The sequence below is a fragment of the Paramisgurnus dabryanus genome, chromosome 19 (genome assembly GCF_030506205.2).
Source record: "Paramisgurnus dabryanus chromosome 19, PD_genome_1.1, whole genome shotgun sequence".
NCBI classification, from domain to species: Eukaryota; Metazoa; Chordata; class Actinopteri; order Cypriniformes; family Cobitidae; genus Paramisgurnus; species Paramisgurnus dabryanus.
This window is the reverse complement of record NC_133355.1, coordinates 33,693,373-33,719,468: the sequence shown is the minus strand read 5'-3', so window position 1 is coordinate 33,719,468 and position 26,096 is coordinate 33,693,373. Positions and strand designations below refer to the sequence as shown.

General features: G+C 36.5%; 1 protein-coding gene and 3 long non-coding RNA genes across 12 annotated transcripts in view; 1 reads left to right on the top strand and 3 right to left on the bottom strand.

Moving 5' to 3' along the window:
* Positions 1-1,372: 1,372 nt before the first annotated feature.
* On the bottom strand, positions 1,373-5,838 carry LOC135779929 (uncharacterized). Its single transcript, XR_010544907.2, has 4 exons — positions 5,502-5,838; positions 4,423-4,523; positions 2,992-3,077; positions 1,373-2,411 (listed from the first exon to the last, which is right to left on the bottom strand). It is a non-coding gene; the product is annotated as an uncharacterized lncRNA (long non-coding RNA).
* On the top strand, positions 4,951-9,850 carry LOC135779930 (uncharacterized). 4 transcript variants are annotated; one of them, XR_010544910.2, is made up of 8 exons: positions 4,951-5,016; positions 6,114-6,197; positions 6,300-6,459; positions 8,277-8,336; positions 8,433-8,477; positions 9,234-9,311; positions 9,423-9,476; positions 9,714-9,850. It is a non-coding gene; the product is annotated as an uncharacterized lncRNA (long non-coding RNA). The 4 variants fall into 4 exon arrangements; XR_012335500.1 differs by having other exon boundaries at positions 4,956-5,016; positions 6,114-6,174; XR_010544908.2 differs by lacking the exon at positions 4,951-5,016 and having other exon boundaries at positions 5,990-6,174.
* Positions 6,312-10,545, bottom strand: LOC135779931 (uncharacterized). Its single transcript, XR_010544911.1, has 6 exons — positions 10,468-10,545; positions 9,741-9,846; positions 9,403-9,485; positions 9,216-9,294; positions 8,259-8,324; positions 6,312-6,446 (listed from the first exon to the last, which is right to left on the bottom strand). It is a non-coding gene; the product is annotated as an uncharacterized lncRNA (long non-coding RNA).
* A 3,303-nt stretch (positions 10,546-13,848) lies between these two features.
* The window catches only part of tpd52 (tumor protein D52), a 37,283-nt gene continuing 25,035 nt past the window's right edge, over positions 13,849-26,096 (bottom strand). For 2 of the 6 annotated variants that reach the window (XM_073812649.1, XM_073812648.1), the window contains exons 2-8: positions 25,841-25,965; positions 22,540-22,688; positions 21,739-21,840; positions 17,543-17,569; positions 16,061-16,102; positions 15,589-15,637; positions 13,849-15,512 (exon numbers count right to left, since the gene is read on the bottom strand). In XM_073812649.1, the coding sequence (XP_073668750.1) occupies positions 15,390-15,512; positions 15,589-15,637; positions 16,061-16,102; positions 17,543-17,569; positions 21,739-21,840; positions 22,540-22,688; positions 25,841-25,965 (617 nt within the window). In that variant the 3' untranslated portion in view covers positions 13,849-15,389. Of the gene's footprint in view, positions 15,513-15,588; positions 15,638-16,060; positions 16,103-17,542; positions 17,570-21,734; positions 21,841-22,539; positions 22,689-25,840; positions 25,966-26,096 lie in introns of those variants that run through there. The other 4 variants (XR_012335434.1, XM_065290853.2, XM_065290852.2 and 1 more) reach the window with 4 other exon arrangements.

The following is a 26,096-nucleotide window of genomic DNA, read 5'->3' as shown; positions in this document are numbered from 1 at the left end:
TGTAACCGCATCACCTTTCGTATCATTCCGCCACCTAGTGAATGGAGGTCCTAAGCAGGCTCATCTCTGAATGGAAAAACACAGACGCGCTGTTTTGAATCACTCTCCGTGTGTCTCATTAGTTTACTAGCTCATAAATCAGTCTGTGAATCCCCAATCGGAAGTAATTATTCTGTCAAAGATCAGCGCTCTTGGATGTTACGTTAAAGTTAATGGGAGAAATGTCTTGTCACATCGTGTGGACGATTAACACTTGGAAAGAGGAATATAAACACTCGTTTTTTTCTGGAGCTATATCTTTTATCAGAACGCGAAAACACCGTGGAAATGCAGGTAAGCACCGCAGCTTTTAAATGTGGACATTGATCATTTACTTTATCGTGATGTGACTATTAAAACATGTTATGAGATATCGCCACTGGTATATTTATAAGCAGCATGCAAAAACATCTCTCTGACACTTATAAAAAAACCATTTTGTATAGTACTGACAAGAACAAAGTTTAATAATAATAATCGAGTGCTCGTATCACGTTAAGAATAAATGAGAAAGCAATAGTAACGTTATACAAGTATAGTTTTATTAACTTTTACCTCGCGCCAAAACAATAACAACACAAAAGACACTAAATATGAATAAAAAAACAACCCAGATAGCACACGTACGTCTCAGATACGTCTTGTAAAGATCTTTACATCTGCTGACGATCGTCTTTGAATAATACGTCTTCCATATCTCTTCAAGACGTAGTTAAGATCATAAAAAAATTCTAAATCCTACGTGCCTGCAATGCATCTCCGTTTGGTCTTGAATCCGATCAAACGCAGACGAATCAGCAAAGACCTCCAACTCATTTCATTTTTTAAATAAATGTCTTGTTTAATTGTTTAAAAAGTATAGTCAACATGTTTTTTAGGGTTGGCATTAATTTTGAAACAAAAAATATAATTAAATATAATTAATAAAAGCCCATATCACGTATAATAAAAAACAATGTAGACATTTTGCGTTTAATGTGACTGTTTTATCAGTCTGAAATGAAAAAAGTTATACATTTAATTAAATAAAACAATTGCCAACAAGCTGATTATCTTAAGGTGACCCTGCTTTAATGGTTACTGCAATTCCTGCTTATTATAATTACTGGGTGTGACTCACATTAAGTGTTTGTCAACAGTTATATATCTAAGCTTGAAACTTTTGATAGTTTTTGACCCCACGCCATCCATTGAAATTGTGTAACACACCTTGCATTTTCACAACATTTAGTTTTAAAAATCATCTGAACAAACTCTGAGCAAACCAAAGGTGATATTGAGAATGTTTAAATAGATGAAGAAACCTCATAAAAAATTGAAAACACAATACACAATCATTTGACCAGGTTTAATCCAGCATCACAGCATGAATTATATTGACTAGTTTGTTTACCAAATTTGAATAAAATGTTTAACCTATGTGTTAATATGATTACAGCCACAGTGTAACAAAATACTGCAAAGCTATTGATCACGTTCTCATTACATTACTTCACAAGACCCAAAGCTGATCAGGACACTTTAAGAGCACTGTAACGTAGTAACTGCTGAAAGAACCATGTAATACTGTGAATATAATGACAAACTGTTCCATAACACATAGATGTGACTTTAATTACAATACAACATACTCTTTCTCATTCTCAGGGTTTTTAAACTGTGGGTGAAGACCCACTTGTGGGTCGCACCGTAAGATAGTGAGTGTTGCATTGTAGTGATGGTTTGTCCAATTAATTATTAGCAATGGTTTTGATATACTATAAGATTACACCTGTCTAAAGCCCATAATACACGGCACGATTTTTGGCTGTCCCAGATGAAAGATTACCAATCGTGAAACAATCGTGGAGATTTCTGTGATCGTGGCTCTTAATTGGTGGTCCTATCTCATACAGTGTGAGAGGTTTAAAGACGTCTGTTTTCCCAGTCCTGGGACCAAAGACACCTATGATAGTTTTATGACAGTGTAAGAAGTTCAGCATGATCATCGCACATCAACAATGTGTTTGCTTCTACGACCTGCATACCTGTATTTGTTTACCACTAGCGCATGTTGATGACAGATGTCGCAGCTTCAGATGCAATAGGTGTCTTCATCGACAGTCTACTGCTGAAGTTTAAACAATCCTTGTCACACAGTGTGATAAGGTCTTATTGGATTGCAAAAATCCTGCTGTGTATCCTGGGCTTAATATGTTGTGGAATGAAAAGTTTGGAAACCCCTGCTTAACACAAAGTCTCATTTAAAGTAAGAACTTTTGCAATAGACCGACACTAAACGAAACTGATGGCAGATGAGGTGTTGGGATGACAATGGGCCAGAGTTGAATCTGTGCATCTTAGCAGATCACAGGCAGGTTTCTCCTGAAGTGCTGCATTAAGAAAAGAAAGGAAAAGATGTTAGAACATTTTTAAGGAAATTTAAATAATTCTCACAATCAATATTGGACTATAAACAATAAATTATTACCAATGCAATAACATGCAAACAGACCTGTCAACCACCTTAATAATAGATACTACGCGGTAGGCATGGGCTGGTTACCAGTTTTAAGGTACACCGTGGTTTTAAACAGTCAAGGTTACAAAACCACTAAAATGGTCTGTGATTGATTTGATGTTTACATGTAATATACATTTCGAAAATATTATATATAATATAATTTAAAGGCTTTATTTTTACCTGCCATTTAAAAATAAAAAAAATTAGTGTAGCAATGGGAATACCGGAACACTGTGAAACCGTGGTATTTTTGCTAAAGGTAATCATACCGCCAGAATCTTATACTGGCCCATGCCTACTAAGCGGTTGTACCATGTGTTAGAAACATCAAGATTCTCAAATTTTTAGGGCTAGCGCAATACCACAGTTTTGGCTATTCTTCGTGTTCTCTAGGGCAGTTATTTTGCCCCAGTGACAGAAACAGCGACAGTAATCAAATAATTCATTACCTTATCTACATGTGGGTAGAGGCCCACAGGTGAAGGAAGATTTTTGGCCTGCACTTTCACAGCTGGTAAACATGGATTGTGGTGGGCTAGTGACAGAATGAAGAAGATCAGTTTAAAATGTGCTTTACAACCAGAGGTTGCATTATTTTGACAGACAAGGGCTGTAAGAAAATTGTCAAAATCAATAATAATATGAGCCAACAGCCAAACAATAACAACTAAACTCAATCAACTATCTTAATCTGCCCGAACTCAAATCTTGTGGTCTATAAAGTCTGAGTTTATCTGTGTGTAATTCAACCATCATGTTAGACTGAAGGAATTGCAGTTATCATTAGATTTCCAGACAGCACTGGACAAATGACTTCTCACACTCAGTGTGACTTGAGACAAAGGATAAACAAAGACATTGAGTATGTTTACATGCACATAATAAGAGGACAATTATCTTATTATGATATTATAAAAATCAGCTTATTACATTAACATGTTTCAAGCGTTTTAATTTACTTTTATTTGTGAAGTTTATCTATCACAGGTGGAGACATACGCACATACGAAACGGCAAAAAAGACGTTAAAATCTGGTTTAAGAGCAAAAAAACTACCTGTGCCAATCAGTTTTTGCCATTTATGGGCTTTACCCTATAAAAGAAAACCATTTTATGCATTTAAATGACCTTACACGTTATCAGTTTATTAAGCGTTTAGACTATGTAGTCACACTCACTGTGCACTAAAATTAAAAAAAATTGGTTAACACGACCACTCGTGGTGGCTTCACTCAGAGGTTGGAGAAGACAACCGGTGGACTAAACATCAAGCCTCTGCACGATTCAGGTAAGTGGAATAAAATACATTGTAAATAAACATTATTAAAACAGATTGTGAAGTCATTCATTCAAAACTTGCTATGACCTAAGCCTAAATGACTTATTTTCTTTTTAGAATTAAGACAACCTTAGCAGGAGAGCCCCAGCAGTAACTTTCTCTCAAGCAGATGAGCAATAAGTTGCTTTGTATGAACACCACCCTTACAATCAAGGTAAAAGAGCATTAAACATTAAAGGTATTGCGGAGAATTTAGGTTTTCCGGGTGGATCATCAAGACTATTGGTCCTCCTAGTTGTCAATCTGGAGTGTTGCGCAATTGCATTTTTTTTTAAAGCGGAGACGGCGTTTTTTTTAAAATTCGAGAAAATCCTCCGCTACACCTTTAAGTGGAACATTTATATAGCATGCTGCTTATAGCTAGTGAGAAAGATAATCTAATTGATCTACCATGCATATCCTTCAAATAACTTAACAGAACAACTGAACATGTATAATATAATTTAATATGTACATTATTAATAATAATTGTTAATAATATTTAATATTTGTGAAATTATATACTTGTATAAACATTGCAAATATAATGAATTCACATTACCTGTTTTTAGGTAAACAGATTATCCATCAGTGGGTGACTCAAGGTCGGCTCTGTAAATACTGTAATCTGCATGTTTCCGAGCACACGTTTACCAGGACACACTAATATTAAACAGAAAAACAACATAAATCAGTGTTAAACACAAACAAATTTTAGGTAAATTAAATAAGGTTTTCATTTTCAATCAATATAAAAGAAATAAACGCAATAAAAAACAATGTCAGTGACTTAATAAATATGTGTAAATTTACACGCATCATTTATTAACCATTATAAAAAATCCAGCAATATTAAACTTTGGTTATTTGTTATTATCCCTGCATTCAAATGGTTGCAGGTTGGAGCAGGAAGTTAACCCTTCTGTCGCGCAAGCGCGAGGTCGCGAGGCCATTCGTACGTCACGTGAGCGCCATTTTCATCATATGACCGTTTTCCCTCAGGCACACTTCAACATTTTCTTCGCATTTAACATCATTATTAACATGTAAATAATATAATTCGTAAACATAACGTTTATGTTAATTTATAATGTTTTTTTTTTTTAATTGTTGGCTTTAAGTTAATTTGTCTGTCAGACTCAGTTTGTTCGTGTTGGTAAGTAACTTAACGTACGTTATTAACGTTACGCTAGCCTTTTGTCATGTACGTGTTGTTAGAAACTGATAAAAATACGAATTAATTCACAGATATAAATAACTTTATAGCTAATACAACTGATAAAATGTATTAACTTAATTATCAAACCACTTCGCTATAAAGCTTTAAGGCTTCTTGTGAATACCGGTCGTTTACATAACGTTAACTTACTCCAAGCAAGTCGGGCGGGAAGATTGATACATTTTATAACTCAAGTAACTTTATGTTAAACAGGGGCTGGTCTAGGCTAACTTAGCAAATTTTTACCCCACCACCGCTGAGAAAACGGTTACATGTTCAACGTGCCTTGCCTTCAGGATTTGCAGATCGATTTTGGCTTGCATTGATAAACGTTACAAACAAACAAACCAAAAAAAGAATGATCATATACGACAATCAATCTTTAGATCCACTACATGCATAACATAATGTTGGTTACTTACCTCTACTGATGAAACTCCTTCGTCAGCGTTGTAACTTCACATGTTGGTTTTGGTAAATCACACGAGGCCAAAGATCGAGGTGAAAAAGAGAAATAAATCGTTCTGCGATCGTTTAACGCGATGAGACACGAAGCCTTAAAAACCACAGGCTACTCCAGCCCAAAGATTAGTGTAGCCCTTGTGTCCGGCTTCACGTGGCTTAGCGTTAACCAGTATGACATCACAGTACCGCGTGATTACACTGTTTCGTGGGCTTTTGAATCACTCTCGCGGTACTTCAATGTCTGCGCATGTCTGCATGAAGTCAACCACTCATGCTTGTAACAGGGGTAGCGTTTGTGCGCTCAGTGATTAAGGGTGTTACAAAACAATATTATTACATTAATATTATCAATAAGTATTGTAATAAAGCTTTTTAAATGTTTGTTAATGATTAAGTGTCATTAACAAACTCCGATTTAAAACATCAATATATATGCTACGTAAATTTTCCTTAAATCATCAAAACATCCAAATTCAATGAAACAAAAACAACAACAATGTATTTAAGATGAGACACATTCAGCATTTATAATTTTTTCTCTCTTTTTTGTTTGACTTTGTTTTCTACAGTAGCCTGTTAACAGTAGACCAAAGGTATGATGATCAATTATAAATGCAATATGGTTGAAAGGTCAGTAAACAAACAACAAAAAGGTAATTTCTTAATAGAATGTCTATACATTTTTTGCTTTTGCTACATATTTCATACATCAAAATCATTAAACGTTAATAATTATGTATTCCAACTTGTTGCAGCTTGACAAAAATGTAGCTTGAAGGAGAAGGGACAGCTGAGTAACAAAGTCCTGGTATGCAGACGACGATACTATTACACTGACAAGAGTGTAATGATGATGGAGACACAAGCCAGAGAAAGGGGGGACCAAACACCAGGCCAGAATTCTGCATGAGTCAGGTAAGCATAATGAGTTACAGCAGTGGTTCTCAACTCTGTTCATGGAGTCCCACTGCTCTGTGCATTCTGTATGTCTCTTTGATTTGACAGACTGAGGCTGCGTCCAAATATCACTTTGTGCATCCTATCGTGCATCATGTTCTGGATGTAAAGCATGAGACTTTTAATTGTATGTTAACATTTCTATGGTGTTCACTGCATTATTGTTATGCATTTTGTGAAACATCTGCAACATTGTGTCGTTTATTTAGGGACTACTGAATAAATAATACACTTTAATAAAGCTACATACTCAAAACAAAGAGCTTTTTTACAGGAGCAAAGAATTCTGCATCTAAAAGTTTGATATAAGCAAATGTTCATTTCAGAGTGTTCATTTTATTTACAGAAAAACTTAAAAATGTTAAATATAAATTAAAAGTAGTAAATAAAACACAAATACGTTTTGGTGCAAATTGCTGGCACTACCTGGATTGAAATTTTTACACATGCTAAGTGTGTCCCATCGGATGAATAATTCTACATGCACGCTTGGGATCTTTACGCCCACTAGAATACTTAGGCCAAATACAAAAAAAAAAAACATAATGTAAGTAGTCTAGTGCAAAGACAACAAGTGTGAACATTTGGTCACAGCCTCAGTTCAGTTCATGAAGATCTCTACTAATGAGCTGATGATTTGAATAAGGTGTGTTAAATAAGGAAGACATACAAAATGTGAATAGCAGAGGACCTCGAGGAACAATGTTTAGGAACAGTTACACTCTATAAAACATTAACTAAACAGACAAATTATTTGTCATAGCTTCAATAAACAAAAGAATGTCACCTGCATTTTAGTTTCCAGCATTTTTCCACAATGAAGCCAAACTGTAAGAAAATAAGCTTCTGCTTTGCATCTGACATCAATTCAGAAACCTGCAAAAATAATCACAAGAGAATGAAGAATGTTTTAAATATACAAAGAAATAAGCTCTAAGGAGCGGCATGGTTTACAGTAAAATTATGGGGTACTCACACTATGCATACTGTATCATACCAAAGTATGTTTTACCTCCAAAGTTTGGTGTGATTAGTGTGAGCGCTCCGTACCCTACTACACTTGTTCTCTGCAACAGTCCAGTTTAGTTCATGGTAGGGGGGCAATATTTTGAAACATAAATATTTTCAAATTATTTGCGACCCTTACAAAGACACTAATTTCCCACAGCCAGCAACAGCACAATGTTTGTCTGACATCACAATCTTACTGTTATTACAACTTTATGATTGTCAACAACTACTACTTTAGACTGAACACCAGTGGGCGGAGCCAACGATATAATGATGTGCTGTGTCTTTCTGTGGGGGAGGTCAAATGAAAATTAATTTAGCTGGTGACATCACTACTCCAGCCATTTTACATTCGTAAAAGAAGAATGCTGTCTGCGATTCACTTATGTTTCCATGATTGCAAAAACCTTTATCGAAGTACATATACAATTGTTTAAGTGTCATAATTAAAACATGCCTAAATTGGCAGTGACCCTGGCTTAAGTCGATACAAAACTCAAGTGCAAATCATGACACTCATATTAACTGTAGTTTTGCAAATTATTGTAACACCGATATCAGATTGAATAGTGTCTTATGTAAATATAAAAAGAGCAGAACAAAAAATGAATATAGTCAAAAAAATGTGATCTGTGCATTAAGATTTGCATTGTAAATGCAGTCTTATTGTTACGAAAAAACTTGGTTATTGCTGGAATCATGAATGGTCTGAATAGGATTTGAGTTTGTTTACTTGTGAAACTTACCTGCACCACCATTTACAGATCCAGTGGGTGCAGATCATCATACAGATGGTTCAAGTGTGGATCCACCTAATATTCAAGGTAAAAGAGCATTTGTTCACAGCATTATCTAAGAAAACATATCACTAGATATTACATATTAGATGTTAATGTCTGACTCTGATCCATACGAAACAGATTTTCTGTCCTGGGACACTTGGCTAACCATCAAGAAAGAACACAGTAGGTTACAGGAATCTGACCTCACGTTTGATCATTACAAAATTATTGCAGTACATTACACATTTAAGGACTGTTATTCCTCTGGCTGATTTAAAAATACCCAAAAGTTCTTAAAAAGAAGCAGCCCTAGTTATTTTGGCTTGTTAAACATAAACTATATAGACATAACTATTGCGACACCTCCTTCTAATAAACAGGTTTAAATACTTTACTTATTTCCATGAGCACAAATCTTAATGCTACAGCATATGATATTATAGAAAAACCGTTTGATGCTAAATTTATAGCAAGAGTTTTGGCAGGGCCCTTTTCAATACCAACTTAAGAATGACCCTACAGACAAAGTAAGGTTCAAACAGAAAATTAGTGATTCAGTCTGGTGTGGAAGAACTTTGACTGGTCTGAATAGACCTTAACTCAGCTAACACCTTTGATATGACTCAAAGGTTTTTAGCCAAAAACTCATCACCTAAACCTATCAATGACTTGTACAAGAAGCTGTAGTCATTTCGGAACAGAAAAAGGCACTTACAAAACTGTTGCAACAAAAATCAAAATTCTTTGTAGTGGTATTATATGGTATAGCATTTTTATTTGTTTTGATTGGACATACTGGAATAAATAAACATGTTTATTAGAATGAGGCCTCCCAATACTTTTGTCTAGTGTATTTGTCACAGAAAGGGTAACGCAATCCTTAGAGTGTGCTTCTTTGTAAATGTGACAAATGAAAATGACCTGATCCATCATTTCCAGCTCCAGTGGGCATCCTTTATCCATCCAGACCCTCATACAGATGGTTGGAGTTTTGATTAATCTAAAGTACCATGCAAGGTAAGAGAGCATTTGTTGACATAATTAGGAAGAAAACATAAACGCATTGTTCATGGCATTTAAATACAACATAACACTGTTTAATACTAACTTTTTCTGTTCAATCCATAGAGCACTCATTTTCCCTCTTGAGACCATGGTGTGACCTGCAAGGTCGAATGGAGAGTAAGTTGCCTAAAAAAAAAAAAAAAAAATGTATTTAAAATCGTCATTAGCTAAACAGCAACATGTCTGAGGCAGATGCAGGTCTGATAATCTGTCCAACATTCAAAACCTCACAGTAAATCTACAGTCTTGAGTACTGTTTTAAATCAATGTATACATATGCTCATTATGAATTTAAATAAAAAATACTAAATGTATATAAAAAGCCTCAATTCAATTATTTTTTTGATATTGCAGCTGTAAACGAGACAATCTTGGAGTCACCTGCATTCACTGGTCCAGTTGTTAGTCCAATTACAGATGGAGATTATAGAAGAGGATGATGTCTTTTCTCCAACATCTTTCTAGACTGATAAAAGATCTAGACAGGCTTGAACAAAAGTTAACAGAGGGGCTTATATAGAGAATGGAACCATTTTATCCGTCAAACTTTTTACCAATTATTGTAAACATAAACAATATTATAGGGCTTAATTTGTTTTAACATTACTTCAATGTACTGTATCTGTTTAAGGTGAGCAGCTACACATAAAAGAAGAACATGGAGAATCTGCCCAGAGGTGTTAACCAGCAATGCAGCTATACAACTAAATTGATGCAGGCGGAAACAATGTGTGTATGTTATGTCCAAATGTTGTTATGTTCAAATGTTTTACAATATACTTAAACAGGTGGGCCTGTCATTATTGCATTAGTCAAGTACAACTGAGTACTTTACATATCAACGTCAATAAATATATATAAATAAATATCAGTCTTGACAGCAAACATAATAATGTTAAATAAAATAATAATTACAGCTTTTTAAGAAATTTACACGGGCTCAAACTATCAGTGAAATTAACTATCAAAAACCTAAAATAACAGACACGTGAATAAAATATCTAACGTGAACTAGCTAGTTACTGTACATACATTGCTTATTATCAACGAAATTTCTAGTTAACTGATCCCACACCCAGCATTATTAAAATGTATTATTACTACATACCTTAAACAAATGTCCCCTTAAATCGCCAGACCAGGACAGGTTTCTTTCTTGCCCTTCTTCTTTTGCATTGCGACGTCGATATAAATGCATGGTGTGGTGTAGCCACTGATCTATATAAATGACTGGATTGCGCATGACGTCACACTTGTGAAGCCACCGCGCCGCCATGTTGGTATACCCAAACGTTCTTTTTAATCAATGGACGTTATCAGATTTTAATGATAAAACATCACTTTACTCGTCTTCGTTTTTATATCTGAAGTTACCCTGTACATTATAACAACACAAACGTCCAAAGCATGTAAATAGTTATTTACTGAAAGTTGTACATTTTGCGTTTTAAACAGTTATTATACATTCATCTTTATTACAGTATCAGATCAGCAGACATACCGCAGCATATTTAGTATTAATGACAATAAACGTGCTCATTCTGAAATCTAAATAAATAATCATGCTTTGTACAGTATGTGCATGCAATAATTTGCTAGTTTTGTAATTATGTTATCTTAACTTACAAGTTACCTAAACTTATTTAGAGATATAACGCTGACCGTCACAGTGTAGCTGAATGTCAAAAAAAACTTTATTTATACCCGTGTCATTAACAAATGCAGCAGACACACTCACCTTAACGGTTTTTTATAAATCCATTATCCTGCCCGATTAAAACATAAACATTGCAAATAACACAAGAATTAACAAATAATTAACGTACACATATCCTAAACATTAACCTTGTGTAACTGATACGCTGTAAAGGGGGTAAATTTTGATCATGATTTTGAATGGAAGTCAATGACGCTCTCTGCCGTTTGGGTATACCAAGATGGCGGCTTGAACTCTGCGCTGGCTTCACCTCACGCAGTTACGTCAAGCGTTCTATGCGCAATCCAGTCATTTATATAGATCAGTGGGTGTAGCACGAATTTAACGCAAAGACGCTCATATTAATAATATACACAATATTGACGATTAATACGGATGATTTTATCTTTGTTTGACATTCTAATCAGAGTTATATTGAGGAAACAAAGAAAACATATGACATAGTTTGTAAAATTAATTTTTCCTTATTTTTGTAATGGTTTCTTTTAGAATGCAGCTGCTGCAGATGAAGAATCCATCCGTCTACCACTGAAGGAGACGCGGAAAATCGGGAAAAGATGTTCTTTGCCCGAGGAAGCATTTGATTAATTTAAAGATATTGTGTTTCTTTGTATGTTATAGAAAAACGTTGCTTTTTTGCATACACTCGTGTAAATATGCATCTTATGAATGTTTTCCTTTGTCTAATTTTAATAAATGTTACGCAATCAACTGCCTGTTTTATTGAAAATACTGTTTTAATTGTTGTCAATGATATATTGTAATAATATGTGTGTATAACTGTGTAGAATATGTAGTTTAGAGCAATTTATTTTTAATGATCTTTTAATCGTCTTTTAAAGCTCTCAGAAACATCTTAGAAAGAGCTCGATTAAAGCTCTTATAAAGATCTTTTAAAGATCTAAGAAACATCTTGGAAATATCTTAGAAACATCTGCTAACCATCATTCTAAATATCAAGCGTCTTGAAAAGATCTTAAAAGCGTCTTCAAAACGGCTGGGCTCGTACGTCTCAGATACGTAATTCATATGGGCAAACGACCTTTATAATACGTTTTCCAGACGGAATGGAAATCTGAGTGATTACCTCGCAGATACGTATCTGAGACGTACGTGTGCTATCTGGGAAGTAATCGTTTGATCATGACACCACATACTGCTGATTTGATCTCATTTTGACGATCATAAACAAACAAGGCCAACATGAGAGCCAGGGTATCTCTGTCAGAGATGTAGCCCAGAGAGGGCGGTGGTCAGCGGGGCGAGTGAACACTCACGTCCGCTCATGCTTTGGTTCTCATTCGTACCGAATCTCAGTAAGCACTCGTTCAAACAGGCGCTATCTTTACTAATCGACTGCAGATTTAAATATAATACATATACATTCTCGACTAAACTAATCTTAAAACTACACTTTGTGACCAAGAAACGGTAATATAAAGAAACGGCTTTTCCGTCCATTGAGTTGTTATGAGCTTCAAAGCAGCCGAAAGTTTTACCTGTCATTCTGGCCGCCCTCAAATCCGTGGCGGAAGAAGTAGTTCTCAAACAAAGAGGCTTTTAAATTAACTCCGTTGTTGTTTTTTAGTTTTCATTTTTCAAACGTGTGCCGTCGAACTGTTGTATAAAAGCAATATCGCTCTCGGAGTCGTGTGATATAGCTCTATATCATCACGGCTGTGATTGCCTCCGGCACTCGGCCTCGTGCCTCTGGCCTAATCACAGCCGTGATGATATAGAGCTATATCACACTCCTACTCGAGCGATATTGCTTAAATATTAAATAATAAAAGAGAAGAGCTTATTTATATCAAATACAAAATGAATAAGCAGACTGACCAAATCTAAATATATTTTTTTGCCTTTTGTTTAGCAATAAGTAAACTTTCTTGACCACAATTACAGAACTCATGAAACCTCTTTATTCAGGTCTTTTTTGAGCAAACATTGGCATAGTGATGAATTTAAACAAATAAAGCGCATATATTGACATTCCTAGTCAAGTCTTTGCTATGTTAAACATAAAACATTTAATGGTAACAATTATTTGGTTGCATTTGTTAACATAAATTAATGATGAGCAATATTGTTCTTCAGAATTGATTAATCTTTGTTAATGTCAATATAGTTATTATACAAGTGAAATGAAGATTTTAGGATTTACCAATACATTTATACATGAACTAACAATGAACAATAGTGTTACACAATTTAAAGAGCACTAATGGTCCGATTCACAATTTTACATTTCCTTTGGTGTGTAGGCTAAGTGTGTATTAGTTTAACAATATGCAGTAAATATCTTTTCTTGGATTACAACAAACACACAGATTTTTACGTCCTGGGATTGATGAAGTAGTAAAGACCGACATTATCATAATTCCTCCTGCTTCAGACTCACAGCCTGTAACTCCTGTTAGGATTGCATTGTGAGCGAATCTTTCAAACATGGTAAAGAGCGTCACATTTGTATGGTATGTAGAAAATATTGTTTTTTTTTTTACCATAAACCACGCAAACACATTGTATACCAAATACATAAAATAATGTTGTATTCAACAATAAAATAGGTGCTCTTTATTTAATGTTAGCTAATGCATTAACTAATATTAACAAGTACAACCTTTTTGTAAAGTGTTACCCATTTAACTTTGTAATCACCGTGGCAGAGTAAAAGACAGTCATCTTGGGGAAACTGTATATTATGGTGCCATCTAGTGTTCAGTAAAGGTAGCGAAACCTCTTTGTTTACGCCTAAAGAATCATACGTGATAAAGAGAATGTGTTGTGTGCTTTATTAGACATCTGACATACAAAGAAACCAAATATTTGTATTTGTCTTTCAGTACACAGTAATAACAGAAGCAACAGCTACCCAAGAGAAAAGCCCATTAGAGTCATTCAGTCGAATACAATCAGATAATCCAGCGATGATTCTGAGGAATAAACAGAAAACCTGAGCTACAACATCTGTGAGACAGGACAGACCCTTGAAGGACGATACAAATAAAACACTCTTGGTCCCACTTAAGTCTTTTAAACGCAATTTTGTGTGTTATTACAACTGGATTAATGTTATCTTCCATATTAGTAGAAATCAATACTAGGAAGATAACTAGAAGAGTAATATTTTCAATCTATATTATGATATTTATAGCAGCAAGCATGAAACTTTTGCAATATGCATCTATTTAAAAGAAAATGTTTGCAAAATAAAAAATAAAAGCTTCCCCCCCCAAAAGCATGTTTAAAACACTCAAACACGTTTATTATTTCTACCTGAAACCATGATGTAGTGCTGGAACCTAAAGCTAATAAATACACAAGACAATAACAGCCGGTGTGATTATAAATGTGCTTTAGTTTCAATATGTTTGTCTAAAATTAACTTTTTTAGTGACATCCATCTCCCTTACGTTCTAGTATCACACAATCAAATTCAAATGAATGCTTTTCAGTTTCAGCAACACGAGATCTCAGTGATGTGATGCAATAATGCACTACATTAATAACACAAGTTGTCTATCATGTACATGAATCCAAGTACACAAACGAATGAGAAATAACACAATGTCATACTTTGATCATATTTGGTGTTATAGTTATGAACATTAATAACACATAGTTAATACGCAAAATTGGTTAGACTGAACTGACGATGCTGTGTGTTTTTGGCATTATTAAGGAGAACAAACACAATGTTATTTATTATAAAAAAAGTGCTTGGTTATTTTAAGTACAGCTGCTTGCAAATAATTTTTTATTGGTTAAAATTATGTTTAATTAATAATCTAATTTCATGATATGTTTTTGGATTTCTCTATAATGTCTAGAGGATTTATCCTAATAAAGTGTAAAAGCACAGCCTCCTCTTTAAAGGACCGAGTCTCTGCACTGACACACAAGTTTAAGGGTCAGAGGTCAGAGTGATGTATTGCTCCATAAGCGAGCGTACACACATCCCACAAACACACAGATCTGTTCCAGTGCATGACTACCATGTTCAGTCTGAAGACGCCTCAGACTCCCAGCAGATAAACAAATAGACGGGCTGTACAAATGTTTGGGATCGCCACACAAACGTGTGGTGTGTTGAAGAGCAGCTTTGAAATATTTAGATCCACATGCACCTGCAGAATGCACGAGACATCAATCTCATGTTCTACATTTACTGTAAATTCAATAAATCGTCTCCTAGTTATCAGTTAATACAGTTGTGTGGCTGTGGAGTGGTGGTGAACAGGAGATAAAGAGAGAGAAGAGAGGTTGGCTGGGTTCAGATGGGCGGGGTGAGGAGCGTCAGATGTGGGTCTTTAGTGAAGTTGCTGATCTGGGCTTATTGTTGCCTCTGGTTGTTTTACCACAGGCTCTTCCTCAAGGGTTGAGTTTGAAACCTCTTCAATGTCTCCTGTTGAAGGTGTGGGGCTTATCTTGGTCTGCAAAGACATAAATGTCTATGTGAAAAAGACCAACACAAACACACGAGAGAGAGAGAAATCAGCAGTGCCTTACCTTTAAAGTTTCCACTTTTTCCTCAAATGACTTGAAAGTGGGCATGTTCCTGCAAGAGATGTGATGCAATGATATAAATGTAAACGCATGTAGGCATCATACAAAGACAGTAGGTGGCTGAAATCTGTGGGAACATCACATGTATTCTTGGAGGAACACAAATTTAGCAGAATGTTTTATTCAAGACGAGAAGTTAATGACGTTCACATTAAAAGTCTTCTATTAGCGGTTTCAAACGTTATTTTGTAAGCAGTCGCCTTACACAAAACTAACTTACAGTAGACTTAAAAAGTGCTGGGTTGTTTCACCTCAATGTTGGGTGAAGTATGACTAAATCTTACTGTTGAGTTTAAATGAAACAAAAAAATGTCCATGTTTACCCAACCGTGGTTGAAATGGCATGGCACGTTTCGGTGTATGTTTTTTTGTTGATCTGTCACGGTTTGCACACATTTTGTGACATTTTGCTTACCTCATCACCGGCATGCTAGCAGAATGCTGTATGGAGCGAATACTGTACACGACACGTCAGCATTAAAAAAGAGCAGACAGCAGTTAGCTAAAGCCTTTAGCATTAGTCTCAATACAAATCAGAAATGAAATGAAGCATGCATGCCCACGCACAACACTTCATGCTATGTTGTAAGCGGCCATGAGGTTTAAGACTGGAATGGATTCATAACACATCCATTAAGCGTGGTTGGGATAACCAGGGGATGTGAGAGTATTAGCAGATACTCAATAGGGTTTAAACATGTGATTGTCAGAGGAAAGGACACGTTCACCAGCATGACGGCCAGAGAATTGAGAAGCTTGAGATACAAACACAAAAATGAAATCAAATGAGAAACAATGAGATCTCGCTGAAACCTTACAGAAAACAGAAAGCTGCACTGTAAAAAAAAATCCGTAGAAATTACAATGTTATTGCAGCTGGGTTGCCGGTAATTTACCGTAGATTTACATTTATGTTATTTACTGGCAAGAGTTTGTTCAAAGTTAAATAAATTTTAAATATTAACAAGTCTTTATCTTCACAGAATAAAACTATACAATAACAGCCTCATGCAAAGCATTCTGGGAACCAGAAATCATCATCAACCTTTTTCTGTTTTTTGCTTCAGATTTTGTTTCCCAGAATGTTTTGCTTGATGCTGTTTTTTTAGTTTTACTCTGTAAATACAAAGACTTGTAAATGTTAAATGTTCATTTAACTTTGAACAAAATATTGCCCGTAAAAAACATAAATTTAAATCTACGGTAAATTACCGGCAACCCAGCTGCAATTTCTAGGGAATTACAGTGTGAGAGCAAAAGTGATGGGAATTTATCTTATTGATATTTGAAACATTGAAATGGATGACATTTAAAATTTTAACCTAACTAAACTCAAAATAACTACTTATTGAAAAACTCTTAGGGGCAGTTTCCCAGACAGGGTTTAGGTGAATCCAGGACTAGGCCTTGGTTAAATTAGGACATTAAAGTAGTTTTTACAAACATACCTTACAAAAAACAATTCTGGTGTGCTTCTTGAGACAAAACAATAACATTGTGGTATGTACAATGTGTTTTTAAATTAAGGCAGCTCAAACATGCATTTGTCTTTTGGACTAAGACCTGTCTGAAAAACCACCCCTTATTGTTTTGTAAAGATGCTTCTCATGCTGTCTTTAAAGATTAAATGAGACTCTGTGTAAATGTTTCATTTAAACTTTGTATTGATTCAGATATGAGTCGTGTAAATGTGCTCTTTGACTTTTAAGGCCTAATATGCAAATCCGCCCAGAAACATTGCAAAAGACAAAAAAGCGGGCCGTGCATGCATAGAAACATAAGAATGAAGAGATGAAGACATGCTGTTTATTACTAAATCAGACTATACTCATCACACTACTGAATCATGTCACATTCACTAGAAATGACTTAAACCCTTAAAATCCTGAAGTCTTACCCAAATGAATTAGAAAATGACTGTAATCTGCAAACGGCAGAGGTTTTTTATTAGTAAAAACACGCAATGAAATTGAAATGAAAAACTGTAATTTTTTTATTTAATAATTTTTTTTAAATTCATGTGCAAATCTCCTCCCCTCAATAGGAGTTAATGTGGCGCTGTGCAGACTGATCAGTGAGGTTTGTCGCTTGCAGTCGAGGGAGGAGTTGAAGACTGAGATGTTAAGTGGGACACCTGCTGCTTGTTGTAGTGACATGTGTGCCATGTTTCCTTTTTTATTATTGTGAAAAAAGTGAATTAGATGGTGAATTTGTTAAAAACAAACCTTTTAATAAAATTTTGCAACCAGAAATCAAACAGAGTTTGGTCTTTTGCTTCTTTTCATTTTTATTTTATTTAATGACACAATATATATTTATGCATATTAACGCGTTTTACCTGTTCAAAAAACATGAGTTTATAATGTTTATTAGTGGAACTGAAGGTTGGATTAAACATGAAATGCACGTGATCGTTGTCATCAGTAAGGTGACCAATCACAAAGAGCTGTGTCTTCATCAGAACTCCGTGCAGCCTCTCTGAGTCAGCCGACTGCTCTCAAAACGCTCTCGCAGTACTTTAAAACCATACATCACAGTCACATGCCTTCAACTACAGCTCAAGCCAGACAAAATTTCTAACCGGCATGCACTGCTTCAAGTCAGCCGCCAATCGGTCTGCACAGCGCCGCATGAAGTCACACACCTGATCTCTCTTTACTTCTGGTCACATGGTATGGCAGGTGGGCCGGGTCCGCAGCAATTAGAAAACAGCAACATGACCCAACTTCAAATGATCCAAGCAGTTCTCGATGGACTAATTCAAGTCCCGCACTACCTATATTAATTTCAGAAGCCATTTCACTCAGAGGCCAAATGGTATTATGAAGTCATCCCCAAACCATAATTTTTGCCCAAACATGCTCAACTGTCCTTACAGTGTACTGGGACATGAATTCAGTACCTGAGGGTCACCTGAGGTTCTGTCGATAACCACTAGACCCCAAAATAAAAATTATAAAACGGCCCATTTCTTCATTCTGATTGGTTGAAACGCGGTCTAAGCCGTGATAAAATACCCCAGTAACCCCACGATTAAGACCGCATTACATAAGTATCACTGCGCCACTGTTGCTATGTACTGATTTATGAAAATAAACACCACAGTCTTTAATCATATTTTAAATTTTTCTACAATTGCAGAATTAATGACGATATCAAGATAAATGACAATACATATTGCGGTGTCATTTTGTCAAAAAAGAGAAAACGCTTCTCTTTATTGTTCTTTCACACCAAATCCATATTTCCGCTATTATCCACTAGATGGCGATCTTACCCAATTTAAACACTGCACATTCACTTTACACTAAAACACAGTGTAAGTTTTGATTTTGCAACATTTAAAAAAAGAAAAACGCTGATAGGAAAAGAGTTCAAGTTAAGCATGCTTCCAAGCACATTTGATCATTACTTCAACAGTTGCACGATATAAATGTTAATGTATAAATTAGATGAATGTTGATTTATAAAATAAACACCACAGTCTTAAATCATATTTTCATTGTGTCTTTGCTGCGTCTGTGTTGGTTGGGAACTACGCTCTGTTTCAGTCACACTTATTTCTGAGGAACTACTTTCTTTGGCAGAAGAGTAATATTTGTACTAATATGATTACAACTTATTGTGTTTTATTTTATTAAATCCTGCTATGCATATGAAGTAACAGTTTTATAAAAGCAATAAGCCCCGCGAAGCAGTGGCATTACAGTGCATTTTATAACAGCTAAAGGGTGTTTAAGGACTTGTGCCTAACAACGCCCCTTACCCGTTATAAAATGCACTGGTAACCCACTGCTTCTTGGGGCTTATTGATTTATTTTAGTCTCATCAGGCCACAAAATGTTACTCCAGGTTTCTTTGGTGCACTTGATGTGATTCTGCAGATGACTTTATTTCAACATTGCTGCTTTACTGTGGCTTCTTGCAAACAGCTTTGCTTCAATTAGACATTTTCTGACTGTTACAATCCTTACAGATCGTTTTAGATCATCTTTGATCTTTCTAGAGGTAATGAAAGATTGAATCTTTGCATTCCTGACTATTCTTCAATCTGTTTTAACAGTAGCTGCTTGTTTTCTTCTATATGTTTCAGGTTTTTGATGTCATTTTAAAGCATTTCAAATCTTTTTTCTGAGCATCTCAAACCCCCTCCCAAATCAACTTTTTAGTCAAATAACATTTTTCCTCTAAACAATGTTTGGAACGGTTCATTTTACTTAGAAAGTCCATAACTCAGAACAAGTAGTGTGGATATCATCTCCAATGGCTCTGTTATTTTTCTATTACACTTCTACATCTTTAAGTAAATCATTTCCAATGCAGAAATATTACTACTACAGTAATTTATTAAGTTACTGATGTTGCACTGCTATTTTTTTTAACACAACTGCATATACACTGAACAAAAGTATAAACATTGTGCCCATTTTTCATGAGCTGAGCTCAAAGATCTAAGACTTTTTTCTATGTACACAAAAAGCATCTTCACCTCCAAGATCGTCTGAAACCAGCCACCCGGACAGCTGCTGCAACAATCAGTTTCAATAACCAAATAATTTCTGCACAAACTGTCAGAAAGTGTCTCAGGGAAGCCCATCTGCATGCTCGTCCAGGTTCCTCATCGGGGTCTCGACCTGACTGCAGTTCACCAACTTGAATGTGCAAATGTTCACATCTGATGCTGTCTGGCACTTAGGAGAGGTGTGGGCAGCAGTATGTTATGGACTACAAACAGAGGTGCATTTTGATTGCACAGAGAACCTGTGACGAGATCCTGAGGCCCATTGTTCTGCCATTCAACCACGGACATCACCTCATGTTGCAGCATGATAATGCACGGCCCCATAGATACAATTCCTGGAAACTGAAAACATCCCAGTTTTTGCATGGCCAACCTACTCAGCAGACATATCACCCATTGAGCACGTTTGGAAAGCTCTGGACGGCGTATACGACTGATGATATCCAACTTCACACAGCCATTTGAGAGGAGTAGACCAACATTACACAGGGCACAATCAACAACCTGATCAACTCTACTGCATGAGGCAAATGGTGATCACATCAGATACTGACTGGTTTATGGACCCTCGTACCCCCCAATACAGTAAAACTGCACATTTTAGAGTGGCCTTTTATTGTGTCCAGCCTAAGGCACACCTGTGTAATAATCATGTCGTCTAATAATCATCTTAATATGCCATACCTGTGAGCAAATGAGAAGTGCTCACTAACACAGATTTAGACAGATTTTTTGAACAACATTTAAGAGGAAAAAGGCCTTTTGTGTAGTTAACCTTTTTCCATGACTTTTGTGGGTGCAAAATTTAAACTTGTGCAAATCGGCAGTGTTATATAAGTGCTAGGGATCAACATGGTTAGGTTGACACACTGTTTACATTTGGCAATCGCATTTACTAACTAGTGATGCACCGAATCACGCTTTTTGACGGGGTTCGGCTCCGGCCGAATCCTAGATTTTTTTTCCACCGAACCGAACCCTAGGCTTGGACTTCGCTGGTCGACGTAACGCGGCCGTTGATTACACACATCGGGTGCTGACGTGGAGATAAGCTTTTTCTTTCGGTGAGCCTTATTAGGGGCAGTTCACATTTCGCAGACGGGACCATGTCGCACCGCATCGCTTTCATTATGCATAGGCTTATGGTAATTGTCAAAATAGTTTTCCCACTTGTCATCCTGGCATAATGTTGCCTATCCGTTGTTTAATTCATTAATGTGTTTTACTGTGTTAATGGAATAAGGAAGCGAATAGGATTCGGTATTCGGCCGAACCCAAAAAATCTGGATTCAGTGCATCCCTAGTACTAACAGTTGTGACACTTAAATCTTGTTTACAGAATTCAGCTGTTACACGGTTATGTAGTCGCCTCCATGACTGAATGCTCTTGTCATTTTCTTTTAACTAAACTGTAAGTTATGTGGATGACAGCATTTATTACTTCAAACGGGACTGACAAGTTTTCTGCTGCCATGTGAATATGTAAGAAAGTGATTTAAAATAGACACTGTTAGTCAGGTAAGGTTGTGAAACCAAAGGATCAGAAGTCAGTCAAGTACCGAACCTCTCACCTAACGTCCTCCAGCTTTCTGGTGATGGCTGAGCCCACGCTGGAAAATGCTGTCGTCGCCTTTTGACCCACTTGAGAGAGGGTTTCTGAAGTCTTCTTATACCTGCTCAAGCACAGACAGGAGACAAATTACTGGAGAAAACATCACCGACAACACAACATCACAGTTAAACAAGATCTGATCATTCTGGAGCTAGAAAGAAAAGCTGTGTGATCTCTCCAATGTGATTCAGCCAAACGGTGAGCATTTGAAGTTATGAATGCATAGTAGAAGTGATAAAGTCTGTGTTGTTTATATGTCTGTGTGGTGTTTTAATATGCTTTAAGACAAACCATGATTCAGGCAAATTCATTATTCAACACAATTGCTGAGGGGTTTTATCCATAAAATAGTTTTTTAGAGTCATAGATATTACGTATGGATGCCGCATAGACTCGCGCTGAAACGATTGCTCACACCTGTGAACATCAACATTAAAAACACTGCAGTTCACATATGCATTGTCTGAAACTGGACTTAGGCAGTTATGTGTCTGAAAGTGCCCAATGTAGCATCTATTTACATACACATGCATGGTCCGAGGTGGTGCGATTGAGTAGAGATGAGGACTAATTAGCATATTCATAGATCTACTAAATGAGGAAAGAATGTAGAGCAAGGCAGTTTTAAAGCATCAAGAAATTACTGTTACAAGAAAACAACTTTTATGCTATTTTGTTGCTCAAAGAAGAGTTTGAAGTGATAAAATAACAGATTACAGAGGGACTTTAACAGACAGCGAGACGGGGCGAGGGCACGTACGCAGTGGAGGTGGTGACTTCATGCCAGCTCTTGCTCAGATTCTGTTTGAGCTCATTGAGTGGATTGATGCCCAGCTTCCGCTTGAGCTCTGCCACCTGCTTCTCCTTGGCCTCCAACACCTGAGAAAGAGTCTGGATCTCATCTTCCACCTGTAGGGAAACAGGAAACACAATTCTCCTGACATAGATAACATGGATAAAATATAACTGCAGGTCATGATTTGTTCATATTTCCATTGACAGAGTCTTACATGCGAGTACACTCAAAATGTTCTGTTATCCTTCATTGTGCAGGTAAGAAAATGAGAGGCATTTTCAGATAGGCCTTCCAGTGGCGGTTCTAGGATTTTTCTCTAACAGGGGCCATTAAGGGGCCACATGTTACATTCAGGGGCCAAGTACAGGGTACATTCAAGCACACAAAATAATTTATTCAGTATGGTGCGAATACATTTTGGCAGTCATTCCTTTATCAAACACTCTAATAAAAAATGAGCCAGTAAAGTTCTTAATAATTTTTTTCATTTATTTATACTGTGCATAAAGGACACAATGCATCACTCGGTCACTCAGTCAGTCAGTCATTCACTCACTCACTCTGTACCACTTTGTAAAACTTATTCCAGGCAACCCTTTTCTGACCTTCTATTTCCTTTGTTTTAATTATAAAGGGTTAAGTCTAGAATGAATGGACCCTTAAAGGAATAGTCCATTTTCTTGAAAGAAAAATCCAGATAATTTACTCAGCACCATGTCATCCAAAATGTTGATGTCTTTCTCTGTTCAGTCGAGAAGAAATTATGTTTTTTGAGGAAAACATTGCAGGATTTTTTTCATTTTAATGGACTTTAATAGACACCAACAATCAACACTTAACTCAACATGTAACAGTTTTTTTCAATGTAGTTTCAAAGGACTATAAACGATCCCAAACGAGGCATAAGGGTCTTATCTAGCGACACGATTTTCATTTTTGACAAGAAAAATAACAAATATACACTATTAAAGCAGAACTTCTCGTCTAAATCCGGTCCAGCGTGACCTAACGTAAATGCGTAGTGACGTAGGGAGGTCACGTGTTACATATATAAAACGCACATTTGCGGACCATTGTAAACAATAAACTGACACAAAGACATTAATTAGTATCAGTTGACATACAACAACGTAGGAACGGTCCTCTTCCAAGACAATTGTAAACACTGGGGCGGAGTTTCGCGTTCGTCCTCTGTGACCTCTTGACGTCATGATGTATTGCGTGGGGTCACGTTGGCGTATCACGACCGGATTTAAACGAGAAGTTCTGCTTTAAAAGTGCTACAGATCAATAGTTTCAATCGTTTATTAAAAGTAATCGGTTTAGATGAGTCATAAGTTTGCGTATTTAGCGGGAATAGACGCGTTGTAAACTATTACCAGCTGAACATCGCGAAACATTTCTGTAAACGAGACGGAAAACATTTCCTCGCTTGATGCGCGTGAGAGAAAGAACGAGCAGATACTGACGCTGCGTCCGAAACCACCTACTTCCATACTATATAGTAGGCAAAGTAGTGATTTTGCATACTATATAGTATGGTAGTAGGCGATTTTGGACGCAGCATGTCCGTTTCCATATGTGGAGATCGCATATGCAGCGTCATCAAGCCTGGTTTATTTAAGTTAACTGACCATAACATTCGCAAGTCATACGCATATTATAACTATTTACTATAAACTAAGAATAATATTAAACGTTATAATTGTTAATATTCTGAAACAAGACAGTCTTGATGACGTATGCAGCCTGGAAATGCGACCTCCGGAGGCTGCAGCGTTCGCATTCAGACACGCCCACTCTAGTAGTGCGCGCATGGGGGGCACTGCTCGTTCTCTCTCCTGCAATCATCAACATTATCACTATAATTACATTACAAAAAGACTTTGGCGGGACAAAAATTCGTTTTGGTGGCTGCTAAAAAAAAATAAATGTAGGAAATAACCTGCAAATTTTTTTTACTTATAACAATAAGTAATTAAATAATTTTTAAGCTCTCACTGGCCACATAATTAAAATAATTTGTAAGCCTTCACGGGCCAGATAAAATGAGGGGGCAGGCCGGATTTGGCCCGCGGGCATTGAGTTTGACATCCCTGGCTTAGTATTAAGTTTTTGGTAGACGTTGACAATTCTTAGTATTTTTTCTGAAAACCCTCAGGAGATAAGGGTATTTATCCTAGAATAACATAGGTTTTAGGAGTAAATGGGTTAAACTAGACATGCCTTTCCAGCTTACATGAAAATATCCCTTAAAAGAAGAAATATAAGAGCAAGAGTTGAAATTACATAAGGAATTTACTATTAAGAGCGAAAGTCGTGTAAAAATCATAGAGAAATTATAATCCTCATGCTAAACAAATGCAAAGTGTCAAAAAAGCAGTAGAGCATGTTACAGAATATTTCTGAGCCAATCTCACGCCAAATCTTTCCTACAACATGGATACCCGTTATGTCTTATTGACCCCATATTCCTATTATGGGCACTATCCCAGGCAAAGCACGCCCACATGTCAATCAGAGTGAGTGGAAAATGCGCATTAGCATTGCACTGGGACAACTTTGTTTTAAGATGCCAGCAGCCATATCACCCTGTATCCCAAGACAGCTTGCCCACTGAAGCTAAGCAGGGCTGAGCCTGGTCAGTACTTGGATGGGAGACCACCTGGAAAACCAGGTTGCTGCTGGTAGAGGTATTACTGAGACCTGCAGGGGGTGCTCACCCTATGGTCTGTGTGGGTCCTAACACCCCAGTATAGTGACGGGGACACTATACTGTCAAAAAAGCACCGTCCTTCGGATGAGACGTTAAACTGTGGTCATTAAAAATCCCATGATGTCATTCAAAAAAAGAGTAGGGGTGTGCCCCAGCATCCTGGCCAAACTTGCCCATTGGCCTACTAATCATCCACTCATACTAATTGGCTAAATCACTCTATCTCCTCTCCACTAATAAGCTGGTGTGTGGTGAGCGTTCTGGCGCAATATGGCTACCATCGCATCATATGTAAAGCGCTTTGAGTACTGCAGAAAAGCGCAAAATAAATGTAATGAATTATTATTATTATTAGAAAGGCTTTCCGTCTTCTATAAATCTGACAACATGAAAGACTCTTTGGACATATGAAAGGTGAAATACTATTCTATAGGTAACCAAGATTAGCATGAGATTGGCAGAAACTGTGTATTATGTGATCTTTAATTCCTCCCGTTTAGACAAAAGTGAAAGTGTGTTGATAGAAACAAAGACAGAAGGATGTTTAACCTTAGCGAGTTCACTGCGGAGTTCAGCCTGCTCTTCTTCACTCAGGGCTGTGCTGGATGCTGTCGGTTCCACTGTGTTCACCGCATCTTCACCCACTTCTGGCATAAAGTCTTGCCTCTTAGTATCTACAAACAAACACATAGACCACCAGTTAGTTTGGACGGAAATACTATAGCGCCTTACGAGCTCAAAAAACTTTTTTATCTAAAGGCTTCTTAACATAAATGCTAGTATTTATTTTTTGACAGTTTATCGT